At 37.8% G+C, this 13,525-nt stretch overlaps 1 protein-coding gene across 1 annotated transcript; it reads left to right on the forward strand.

The window, feature by feature from the left end:
- The first annotated feature begins 7,417 nt into the window (after window positions 1–7,417).
- On the forward strand, window positions 7,418–13,195 carry Smp_036590.1 (putative polypyrimidine tract binding protein). The gene is made up of 12 exons (XM_018788554.1): window positions 7,418–7,434; window positions 9,357–9,434; window positions 9,471–9,617; window positions 9,652–9,936; window positions 9,978–10,088; window positions 10,122–10,769; window positions 11,067–11,100; window positions 12,180–12,272; window positions 12,309–12,597; window positions 12,642–12,705; window positions 12,745–12,814; window positions 12,857–13,195. Exons 2-11 carry the CDS (start codon window positions 9,381–9,383, stop codon window positions 12,811–12,813), a joined length of 1,794 nt encoding a protein of 597 aa, XP_018654085.1. The 5' UTR covers window positions 7,418–7,434; window positions 9,357–9,380; the 3' UTR covers window position 12,814; window positions 12,857–13,195.
- The last annotated feature ends 330 nt before the right edge of the window (window positions 13,196–13,525 follow it).

The following is a 13,525-nucleotide window of genomic DNA, read 5'->3' on the forward strand; positions in this document are numbered from 1 at the left end:
TTGATGTGGTCTAATGGCTAGGCACACGGTCCAGCATTCAGGAGGGCAGAGGTTCGAGTGCGTGGGGCCTGCGTTTTTGTTCACCAAAACCCCCTTCAATACGACGTTTGTTGGCCGTAAGTTGCTCAGATATGAGAGAAAGATAACAAGAGGACGGATTGATATGTCAAAGTGTCATATTGGAACAGTACAAGTTCTTTGTTTGTATTAATAATAATACTATATCACGTCGGGCTCACCACTTTCGTGCCTTAAGGTAACCCTCGTGCTATTGATAGAAGAAACCAGAGAAGTAGTGAATAGGTCTTTATTTCGATCTTCGCGCAGTCACAATGGAGCGTGGGATTATCTGTTCAGACAAACAAAGGCTCTCAACATTCAATATAAGATAATAGGGAATATGACGCTTACAAAAAGTAAGGAAGTGAATGAATACTTGAACAATACTGTTTTAGCATATGCTTGGTTGTTTGGGGTCAACTCTTAACCAACCAACCTGAGCTGTTACAGATCTATACATACTTCTGTCGAGTTGTATCGATGACTATATTGACATCCGTTCATTCAATCAGGAAGTGGGTTTGCTATACTTGTTTGTTCAAACGATCAGACTATAATTTATGGACGACCTTTGGGTGACGCTAGATTGACCTTCAGAGTGTTCATCTAATGAATAGGGCCAAATGAAGGCTATAAACCTGTGTGAGGAATTCGACTTATGATTCACAGTTGATGGTTATGGGTAGGAATTAGATTTAGGGTTTTCATCACTAACAAACATCAGCTATAATGCCAAAACTCTATTTAGCCAAAATCATGAGTGAATTTCGTGCCAAAATCCGATACCTGTTATCTTATATTGAACTGGTTCGTCCGAAAATTATAGTCTTACAGTTCATACCTATAGAGTCTTTCTTTTCGCGAAAAAAGGGACAGTGGTAGGAAGTATTAGTACTGTTCATCACTAAAGATTGCTTGTAGGTCTTCCTTAATATTTTACTTGACGAGATGTGATTTGTGATCACTCGCCACATATCGGCCCTTTGTGAATTCGCTGACTTCCTTGGTCATATTAACTAAGGAACACGTTTAATCAATAACATGAAGCTGAGGCTACTATCAATAAAGGTTTGTTGGGCCAATGAAATTTGACTGGGTCTTGGTCAAATCATCCAGCAGTCGGGTCACTAAATGTCGAGTTCATCAACCCTTCTCAGGTTCAAAGACAACTAACGCGCACTAGTTAATCGGACGACGTGGACTGGCCCATGAATCGGTGGTCACAATCTCTTATTTGTACTTACTTTTACTAATATAATCCTGTAGTAACGTCCTCCGTGTTTCACAGTCTTCAAAGAAGATATAGTACTTGATATGGCGAAAGGGTAATCCGCGTTTGATGCTGACCATGATGTTTATCTTCGATGTTAGCTGGCTGGTCACACCATCCCCGTCTAACTCGAGTAGGCTTTCAATCATTCGACAGAGATCGTTTGCGTCAATGTTCTGCGGGTTTAACACTCAGCCTATGTATCTGAAAGATTAGAGTTGTATACTTCGCACTCTACTTTCAGTTGGTCCGCTCTCGCTAAACGGCCGCATTATTTCCATTTTCATGTTCCCAATTATGGGTTTTTCTTTGGCTATTTTACTATTTCTCAAGTTTCAATTATTTTTCCCCTCTGATCAGTCCAACATGATCTCAGATTTAAATTTTCAGCTAGGAACTTTCAAAACTCTTCGCTTGAAAATTTTCGGCAATACGTGAATGTTCATTGATTAGAACACTTTCATAAACCCTCCATGTTCTTTTTATGGTTTTTCAGTGTTTGTTACTATGTTTTCTGGGATTTGAGCAACTAAAGAGAAGCCTTAAAATAAATGAGTTCCTATTATTTTGTCGCCTTCTGCCAATCGTAGATGTTCTTTTTAGGGACCATGTGCCAAGGAAATGCCCATGGGCTGTTTGACGGCCGAATGATTCCTAACTCTATCATGTGGTCGAATTCGTTTTTGGCCAACCTCAGCTTTTTGAGAGTCAGTCGGCGTGCTTTCGAGAATACTGGTGGTCCTGTAGTCGTGTTGTGGTGTGTTACATCGCTGGTTACGCATGGCGATTTCGGTTGCGGTTCGTATATTCTAGAGTACTTATCGAGTTGATAGGATGGATCTATTGTGTGCCTAACCATGACTGGTGTTAATCTACATCCGGAAAAAGAAGTTACGCAAACAGATAACTTAGTGTTTCCGTCTGCTAACCTCCGTTTGCGCGTATCCATGAGTAGATCATGGTGTTGTAGGAGGTCTTTAACAATGATTGGCATAGAAGCATCTGCAACAACGAAGATCCAGTGAATGGGTTTGCGTTAACCCACGTTAGAGTAAACGTACCTTCTGATATATGTGGCAATTGGCTTTCCGTTAGTCGCCTGCAATTTAAAACAGATTCATGAAGCCGGTCGTTAGAATTCACAGGAAGAACGCCAACTTCTGCGCCAGTACAGATGAAGTAGCGAACCTTAGTAATCACATCTGTGACGTATAACAGACTTCTATGTTCGCCTGTCACAGTTACCGTTAACGCATGTCGACTGGGAAGTTTCCCGGATCGCTCTTCGTTTCAGTCGATTTTGAGTTCGGATATTTGCAGACTTTCTGCGTTTTCTGGAAGACATCCTATACTAGTTATGATACCAGCACCAGTCGGGTTTATCCGTCTCTTGTGGTCTAGAGACAGGTCGCCTACGTGAAGCGCTTCTTCGCGGGGTGCGAAAGTTTAAGGCAATCACGAAATCTAAAGTAGCGTGTAAGTGTATGACATAGTTTTGTAATGTCATTCTGGGTCGTCTGAGGTTTTTCACTGACTGAAAAACCTCGGCATTAGAAGACTCCGTGATTTCCAAGATGCGGTCAGTAGATGCAGCCAGCTCATCTACGGTGTTGTTTTGAAACGAGACGAGTACTGCTTGCACCTGTTGAGGAAGTTTAGACAAGAAAGTCCGTCTGAATAGGCCATCATCGAAAATTCATTGGTCAATTACCTCTCTCATTCCTAGCAACACGTCTGCTGCTTAACCATTTTTCAGATCAACGTTATTAAGCAGTTTACCTAACCTCTGTCGACCGGTTAGATCTCTGCGTTCCAGAATCAACCGTTTTAGGGCTTTGTAAGTTTCCGAAACATCAGTAGTAAACATACTAAGTAAGACGTACCTGTTGAATCCCCGTGATATTGCCTCTACAACGCCGAGGAAGTCTGCGCGTGAATCAGCCATTCCGTGCTCATAGAAATCAGCCTCTGCGTAGTAGAACCAAGCTTTGATGTTTTCTGGCTAGAAGGGCTTCAGTTGAAACGCAGGTGGGGACATAGTCTTTAGCTTAAGTACTTCAGGTGTCTGCTCCGTCATAATGAGAAATCAAGTATGATAATAAACGAGGAAAATAAGATAAGATCTATCCGAAAACTGGAAGAAATATCACAATACATATAAATGTTAAAATAAAGTGACGATTTATGAAAATCCAAAAAGGGACAGACTCACAGTTTATAGGTCGCTGTAACAGATCATGTTAAGCTCACAAATGAAGATACCACAGGTAGTGTAGTTTGACAACACTTTACCACAAATAACTTCTATAGTTGAGTCGCGTCCACCCATTGAAATCAAGAGTCAAAAGTGAGGAGGTTGGAAGATATATTTGACAGATCATCAATACATCGAGGGGTGATTGATGTAAATTGGTTAGCGACCGCAGGGGAAGTTGAGTACGGCGTTCTCACTCGTGATCTGGTGCGGATGCATGACCGAGCGCCTTCAGCTAAATGAGTCCACTACAACTAATGTGGTCAACATCCAATGTCGAACACTTACAGAGATATTGATTTTAGGGATTTATTTACCGCCACACTCTAATCAAATCTATCGTCGGGAAAAAACTACAGAATTTCATAAATGTAGCTGACTCTTAGTCATGAATTCTGCCAATAGGTCTGTGAAATTATGGTCTTACCCGTTATTGGTACTGCTCCAATAATAAACCTAATCCTAAGTTTGTAGATTTGTCACGATGTAACTGCCTAATCTGTAAGATCTCACGTGGAAGTCATATCATTGTCTACAATGACGCATCGTATCGTAACAATTACTACTATATGGTGGAGAACACAATTAGACTCGAGATAGAACAATATGTTTAATATGAATAAAAGGGATAGGACAACAAGCAAAACTAGACACACCCACAAGGTTGAGTCAAGCTGTCTGATGGATTTTAGTTCATTGAATTCTTTTTTTCCGCCTTCTCCATCGTGGGGTCTTTCCCTGTGGTAAAAATTGAATATCTATTTTTCCAGTTGTCTCGTGTTCAGGTTCGAGGATTGTATGGTTAGGGTCCAATGCTACTACAGATGACGATGAGGTGAACAGAATACAATATTGATATCAGAAGTCACTTTTTGTGTTTGGCTGTCATATTTGGCAATTGAAACATTTCGATTCATCACGAGATGATTCTTGATCTCCATGGAGGTCACCTCACCGTTTATATATATTAACGCCGCTCACGTTCATTTCGAGGTTGTGGGATAAATATCAACCTCTTACCATGTGATCTTTAATAAGGTCTGTGATTCAGAAGCGAACACAACCGCCATGTAAATCTGGCTTATGCGATATGTTTAAAGAGAGAAAACTTGTTAATAATCGTGTCAGTGGGTTCAACTTCCCTTCAACTTATCTCAGAGTCACTACTAGCGTCTGCGCACTTCCGGTATATACATGTGTGCTAAATCTATAGGTTAGGAAGTCAAGTTATGCTTCCCTAAGGAGTTGAGTTCTTCGAAAACTAACACATTTCTATCCATATCATAGATAAATGTGTGTGCTCAATATCTGTCACTTGTAATTAACGAAGCAAAAGGAAGAACATTCTTACCATACGTAGAAACTTTTAAATTTGTTCACTTCGTCTTGCTCTGTGAAGTGAACGTCGAAGCTGATGAAAAAGCATAACATCCACACTTGGTTTATTGTTAAATCCAAGTTTTGCATCCGTGCGTCATTGAAGCTCGGTCAATTGATCCCCTAATATCTCACGAACCACATTCCAGTTCAGGTACCAAAGTTTACTCGTAAATTAAAAGTAATCAACCCAAGTATATCGTTTTTATAATAAACAGAACAATTACAAAACAAACCTTCAATTTTTCGGTTTAGGAGCAAAAGCTGCCAGAATACAAAAAAATTCTGAGGTCAGAGATATAAACAAACAATTCTTGAAACTGAGTAAAACAAATACGTCCAAGACAGTGAAATTGTTAGTGTTCAATATGATAGTTCTTAATCGGTCAAATATTTCTTCAGTTCCTCTGTAGCAGTTAATCGCATTCGAAACTGACATTGTTACCCGAAGTGACTGTCACTCATATATAGAAAAGACATTTTGTTTGTGAAGGCACCGGATCATTATTTCGCCGTCAAAAGCCTCTCAAAACGGTGAAAATGATGGCAGAGTTCTTTCTAAATACTGAGACATAATATCATATATAATTACTGTACATTAAATTTGATGAAATACAGGGCAACGTTTTCTGGTGATTGATCGCCAGAGCATCAAGCGATAATTCACTTTTACATCCTATTGTTTACTTAACCAGATTATTAGTCTTGATGCTCTCATACCTCTAATTGCATAATGTCCAAAGGATATGGTGGTCAGACGTTAGGTGATACAATCTAATTTTTCGAGGATGCAGCTAAAAGTTGTTGAAATATTAGGATGGTATCGTCATTACTCAGGCTAGCAGAACTAAAAAAAGTCACTAGACCAACAAACATCTAGTTTTCTCTAAGAACATAGGCTTCCTCTCGGCAATCAGGACTATTTCTTGCAAGAATTTGAAACCCCTAGAAAGAAGCTCAATTCAAAGCTAAAGAACGGATCAAAATATTTATCAGTTGTTGAAGGTAATTAGGACGAATGACTGATAACCTTTTTATGTGAAAACTAACGTTCATGAAGATAACTTGGGTATTTTTACGAACCTTGTAAAGGTATGCAATCTAGCTGGAATTGTAAACTCACATTTTAGTAAGGAATATCTCTTACTAATCCGAATACAAGAAAAAAGCCTTCTAATCAGATTCATGTATTCTTTTCGTTCTAAGATACCTCTAAACTAACTTTTTATTTTCAGTCTATTGTTACGAAATTAAACACAAGACTTGGTGGTGGGACTAACTTCACACACACCAAATGTGAAGCAAGTACAAAGGTGTTCATATTGAGAGTGTTAGGAAAATTCTCAACCAGATAGAAAAAGGCCTAAAATATACATTCCTGAAGAGTGTGATCAAGAGTTGGGCAATGAGACGCTTACAATATATAACTGTTTACATGTATTTTAAAAGTATGTTTAACCGTTTTTAACGACAGTGACAATACATATCCCCAGAATTACAGCTAACTACAAGGGAGCAACTTCTTATGCTTCATGGTTCGTGGTTTTGTCGTGAGGCCCTAGTTTGAGTGTACGGCGGAGTATTTGGGATACTTTATTCTGTATATACCAGATTATGTCTAGAGTATGAGCACAAAACAAAGATCCTTCGCATGAAGTTAGCGTCCGGTTTTCTTAAGCAGATTCAGAAAGCTCGCTTATATTTTTGTGAATAAATAATCAAAAATTTTAGACTCCTTTAATTAGTTTGCCATATGTCTGGAGGGCTGTAACTAAAGGGTTGTTTCGGTATTACTATCCAATGATCTATTTATTCGTACAGGATTCTTCATCTAAGAAGGAAATCTAATCATGTCTATTATAGTTAGATGACTGTCACCGAGGAAGGACTAATTGAAGGAATTTCACACTAAAACTTTAATAGTCTGATGTGTCCGTTTTCTGGAATCCCACATACGGTCATTCAGGTCTATGTGTAGAAACACCACTCCTAAGGAAAAATAAATGGTCAAGAAAAAGTTCCCGTTGTATATTGGAAGAAAAGTCGACTTTCAAAGCCAAGTAGTCCTTTACAATAAACGATTTACCTGGGTTCATCATGGCCGAACTCTGTCCAAATATAATCTAAAAATACAGGAGATTGTAGATCAACTTTTGAAATCATGACCAGGAAACACTTCTTTCCGAATAAAATAATATCTTGATTTTATCATATCATGTAACGAAAAAATTCTTACTTACGTATAAAGGATGTGGTTCATATATTTCATATTAATCAAACAAAGTTTCAATGGCTGACCCACTTTCGAATGACAGCCATGTCTACAAGCGCCTTAACGGCTCTGATGGTATGTTGTACATGGTCTCATAGTTTTGCTGTTTTGTGTAATTTTTTAAACGAAAGAAGCCTGTATTTCATAAATCAGTAATCTGGAACATTTTGTGTTTTTTATTTTCAGTCAAGTAAACGCAAGGTGAGTCAATATAGATGTAATTATTCATGTTATTGTTTACTTAACATTACATAGAAACATTGATACATTTTTATCTTCATGTACATTATTGTTTCAGCAATTCGAGTTGTTTTTCAGGTGTAGCACATTGCTTAATAATACGGAAGCCAGGAGATTTGGTTGTTGATGTTGTCTGCTACCCTTAGTTGATCTGTTCCATGGAATATAAATAACTAAATATTCAGACTAACAAGTGTCGAATATATTGCTACTGAAACATATTTTGGCTTCCGCTGATTTTAAGTTACTTAAACAAGTTAAGTGACTATACGTGGCATTTTAGTTCTAAATATCAGGTATCCTTGTGATGAGGGAATTTTCTGCCTGTGCCGTTCGCGAAGACGATCGTTTTCGAGTTGTTGCAGGATTATATTCAGTTAAATAGGTGGACGGGAGTGTGCCAACTACGACGGACGTGGTACTAACACACAAACTACGTCTGACACACTAGATGTTGCTGGTTATTGCATCGCTGGTCAAATAGTCGACACGAGTCTGTGGAACAGATCGTTTTAGTCTTTTAGTAACTTCGTTTGGTGACGTGGAGGCAGAACAGGTTAAGATCACTCCTAGGTCTTTCACAACAAGACGATAGACTTGTTCTCAACATTACAGTCCCTTGAATTCTGTAGCTCTACCGAGAAGTTTCTGTCTCTGACTTGTTTCTCCTGGTAGTTCATTTCCGCGTAATTGATCTTGTTTTGACTGAAGTAGAGTTTTCACACGGGCTAACTTTGATAACCAAAAAGATTAATTGTATAGAGAGATCTATGAAACAGGGTGTGTTCCGTAACTTGTAATTATTTAACGTATTGGTGGCAATTAATGATATATATAAATGTCATTCAGTAGATTAATTCCTCTAAATTAGCTCCGCTTTGCGCTTTAGAGGTTAAAAGAGACCTTAATAATTATGTAAAATTGTTTCACCCATGTGAGGAAATATGGTTTCAAAGTAGTTGCAGGATTTTAAGACATCGGGTGAATTATATATCGACAGTGAATAAAGTAATAATTGGGAACCAAGGCGTAACATGGTCTGTTGCCTGGTTGTATACTAATCTGGTATACTAATTTCAATGTTGGTAAGACTACTTTGAAACGTAACTGGGATCGTGACAATTCCGTACACTCGGTTTTGGGCCGTATTGTGTTCACGCTGATTAGCTTTAAGGTGGAGAGGAATTCGGATCTCTGGCTTATAGGTTCGGGAACAGCGTTTCAACTGCTCCAGACAAAGAGCAAACGATTAGATCATGGTTTTTTACTTAGCTTCTCAGTATTATTAATTATCTCCAGAAATACTCAGTTCCCGCATTCTAATATCACAATAGGTCTGTTACACAATGTAAACAAAAAACCCCAATGATACAAGTCCCTTACATAAAGTCACTCAACTAGAACTTGATGATGAGATCGCATAATCACTATATTTGGTGTGCGAGCAGGCTTGTATTCTAGCTTCATTCAGTTGTCCATAAGAACTTTAGGAAGGGTAACTTCAATTTAGTAAGCATCAGTGCGATTTGATGTAATCTGTTTAGAGACTCGATCGAAGATTATCGATTAGTACACTTCATCCCTCTGGATTCCGCTTTGCCACTTGGAAGGCATCACTTCGCAGTACCTCATGGGAGATCAATAATATGGGGCTCAAGGGCTAGTCATTTTGTGTAGCGAATATGTAAGATATAACTGGTCTGTCTTAAAGTTCTTAATTTAAAAGGTCAAGAAATATAAAAAGACTTCAACAACACTTACACATGAGTGCATCTACTGCACAAAATAACAAGGCTTATAGTATTAGGGAAATCCTTTTTTTAACGAGTCGTATTCTTCGTACTACTCACTTGACTAACTTTATAAATCGACCTGTGTAACAGCGTGATGAAGCTAATGGATTTATAATGAACGGAAATGGTCATGCTCCAATGGAAACTGATACTAACGAAAACAAAAAAGTAAGATTACTGTTTTCCTAGCTTGTCAATTTTCAGTCAAGAATTGAATATGTCGAGACTGTTCCATCAAAAGTTGTTCATATTCGTAACATGCCAGACGATGCTACAGAACATGAAATCGCTCTTCTCGGCATCCCGTTCGGTTTGCTAGAAAACATGGTGCTTTCCAAAAAAGCCAACCAGGTAAGTGTTTTCTAATTGGTATTTCATCCGGCAGGCTCTGTTGGAAATGCAATGCCTAGAGAGTGCGATTATGATGGTTTCGTACTATCGCGAATACCAAGTTACGCTAAGAGGACGCAATCTGGTCATGCAGTATTCTAAACACCAACATCTCGAATTACATTCGGAAAACAGTAGTATAGGCAATGCAATTCAGAACGCGAATTGCATTGTTCAACAGGATCTCAGCGGCGCTAATTCTGGTATGCCTACTACAGTTCTGCGTGTCGTCGTTGATAACATAATGGGACAGCAGATCAACCATACCATTTTACACAAGGTAATGTATATTATTACTATTATCATGAGTTATTTCCCCAGATCTTTTACCGATATGGAAAAATACTTAGGATTGTTACCTACCTAAAAAACAACCAGTATCATGGATTAGTCGAGTTTGGTAATCATATTCATGCATTTGTTGCAATGCTAGTAAGTATCTTCACTTTCATTTAAAAGATTTAGCATTTAAACGGTCAAAATATATACACAGGATGCTGTTCCCTGCGTGTACAATTTTCGAAAAATCGTGGTCCACTTGAAGTTCGTCAAGAGAGTGATAGATGCAGAGATTATCTCAATAATCCACTAACCGAAGAAGAGTTAATGTCTCTTCGAAGACCCACAGCTGGGAGTGAAAGACATCATAACAGCAATCCTGGTCATGTTTCTTCAAATTTCCAAAATTCAGTCGTAACGAATATGGCACACCAAGGTATTCATCTCCCGGTTGGGATGATTGCACCTCCAAATACGAGCAGTATGGGGATTAACGAACTAACTGCTCAGTTAGCAGCACTAGCTCAGCAGTCAGGTTTGGCTCTTACTCCTGCAGCAGTAGCTGCCACTGCAAGTTTCATGGCTCTTACATCACAAAATAGCGGTCCAGGTACTCAATCTATGTCAGGAACTCCTAATCTGTCTACCATACTAGCAGCACTTCAGGGTGGTGCTGTTCAAACTGGGGTGCTTCCTCATATGTCTGGCGGTAACGCAAGTGTTATGGGATCTGTGCAGACACCTGTCTCTTCTCACGTGACGCCTGTTGGAGTTCGTTCCCCTCCTAATAACAACGGAAGCACGGTCCTGATTGTATCAAATCTGAACGAAGATGTAAGTGTTGATTTGTAATGTCGAAATTATGGGTTTACTAAAAAAAAACATGACTTCTAATTTAATATTCTGTTTTTCGTTTCATGTTTTCTTGAAATCACACCATCTGCTCCCAACCTTGGGTCTTTATTCGTTGATTGGCTATACGATTATGATTATCCATCTCTGCTGTCAAATCGGCCGTTTTTCTTCGTATTTCGCTGTTCTTGTTCAATCTTGTTGCACATTTGCATCTGTTGTGCGACTGCACGTGATATTAAATTCGGATTCATTATTTTAACCTTCATCTTCGTTAAGAGGGTTTATCCGGATGCTCTTTTTACACTTTTTGGTAGGTTTATGTCTTTTCTTGTTCTACCGTTACCCATCACAGATTTTCTTGTCTATAAACATTACTTATTTATTCTCTTGTTCCGTATTAATTCTGTTTTCATTCCTTATATTGTCTTGACAGCAGCACAACTGGTTTTTCTTTGTTCATTCTCATGACTCTACCCATATTCCGTAGTATATTAGTAATGTAAATGTATCATTAACTAATACTGATTTTCAATCGAATTTGTCTTGTAAGATTTCAGTCAACCATTTAAAGCTGCCTGAAGCATTGATTTTCAGATTGTTAAAGGTATGTGGTCGTAATAACTTTCTTGTCGCACTTAACCTTCACTTCATAAAGAAAGGCTTTTAACATTTGCTCAAATTTTTTCGGTTTCACCTTAGAAGTGAAGCTCACTAATCTTATATCTGTAACATCTATAGTAATACTGTGTCAAACTTTATGGTTACGATCATTTATTTAAGAGCTGAATGCTTAGATAACTGGTACAAATCCCTCTTTAGTCGATTGTCATACAAAAAGACAAGCCTATAATGATTCAAAAAGTAGTCTTAGGTTTAGTTCATGAATATCTGCTTATAGTCATTGATTTCCAGTATTGTTATTGCTGGGTATAATTAGACAGTTTATTCATATGACCAAGCGGTTACACTGTTTTTGAAGTAAGCACTCTAAAATGCAACTTTACCTGTGTGATGATTAAACATTTATTTTGTCCTCTAATTTGAAGTAGTATTGTCTTCTAGGTATTCGACAAAATTTATCTACTAAAGTACATTACATTCGACTACACCTAAACTACTCAGCCCGATCAAAGCAGTATGGTTTTTTATAGTTCTAATCTTAAACTTCTGTATAAGGACCCTAAAAGTAGCTTCAGTGTAATCTATAATTTGGACACAAGAAACCCAAACGCTTTGGACTGTCTCATTGTGTTTTATCTCCCCTTCTAAAACTTCTTACCTGAAGTTTATTAGCAACAGGCCGGTAGATAGATGATAGCGTTTCTTCAACGGGAAATGAATTATCAGAACCAAGATATTATTTAAATGCTGAACAATTTTTCTTTACAGGTGTATATGGAGATGTCACTCGCGTAAAAATTATGTTCAATAAGAAAGACACAGCCCTGATTCAGTTTAACGATCCTCACCAGGCTCTTACAGGTAATTTTGTTAACATTCTGACTATAAATCTCATAGCTTTACAGTTTCTCAATGGCCAGCGCCTTTGGGACAAACCGATGAAAATTGCAGTGTCTCGACATAATATTGTTCAGCTACCGAAAGAGGATACTGAAAATGGTTTGACCAAAGATTATACTAACAGTTTGTTGCATCGTTTTCGAAAGCCCAATTCAAAAAATTTTCAAAATATTTACCCTCCAAGTCACGTTCTGCATTTGAGTAACATTCCTCCTTCGGTCACTGAAAACGATATACGTGTGTTATTTGCAACTAAAGGATTTGAAGTTACTGGGTTTCGGTTTATGTAATTATACATTTTCTTAAGATGCTTATGATAATTTTTCATAGGAAGGATAACAAAATGGCACTCGTGCAGTTGGAAACAGTTGATTTGGCGATTCAGTCTCTTATTGTAAGTTCATTTTAATTGCAACTTTATTTTTCGCAACAGGAATTGCACAACAGCCAGTTGACAGAAAATTCTCACTTACGGATCAGCTTTAGTAAATCTGCTGTTTAAAGTATGTGGTTTTTTCCTACCTTATTGCATGTAATGCTGATAGCTGTCAGTCAGAAAGTAATATTGCACAATATCCGTGCTCTACCAGCCCACGTTTATTCAAAGGTTTGATTTTATCTTCTCAATTTTCATATCTGCGTTATCATGTTGATAATCATCAAAAAATGTATTTAACGGTATCATATTCTTGTTTTTTCACTTATTAACTGGGAATTAAAACAATGCACTTGAAATCATGTAACAGTGGTCTTCAAATAATAATAATAATAATACTTTTCGAGACAATGATATTGCTTAGCATAAAAATTACTGTGGGTGCCACTTCAATCACATTCTTTGAATCTTCGTCTTACGTACTCCTCAACGCTGTTTACTTCGTTTCGTCAGTCTAAATTTGTATCGTATATTATGACAGCTTATCTTGACACTAGGGTGCTTGTTCATTTCTACTAAATACACTATGGTTAAATGTCTTTATTTTATCAAGGGAATATTTCAGACTTATGTTGAATCAATTCTGTTACTAATGCTGTCTTCGATTTGTTGATGTACAGTTAACGCACCAATTGTTCTTGCCGAATAAGATATTTTCAGTTACTTGAGATTAGATAGATCATGGTTTGTCCAATCATAGTTCGATATAAATCTGACAAATACTAAATTACTGTCCCTTACGGTAGACCTTTACTGGACCAACGTATTATCTAGGTGT

This window comes from Schistosoma mansoni, chromosome W (genome assembly GCF_000237925.1).
Source record: "Schistosoma mansoni strain Puerto Rico chromosome W, complete genome".
Taxonomy (NCBI): domain Eukaryota; kingdom Metazoa; phylum Platyhelminthes; class Trematoda; order Strigeidida; family Schistosomatidae; genus Schistosoma; species Schistosoma mansoni.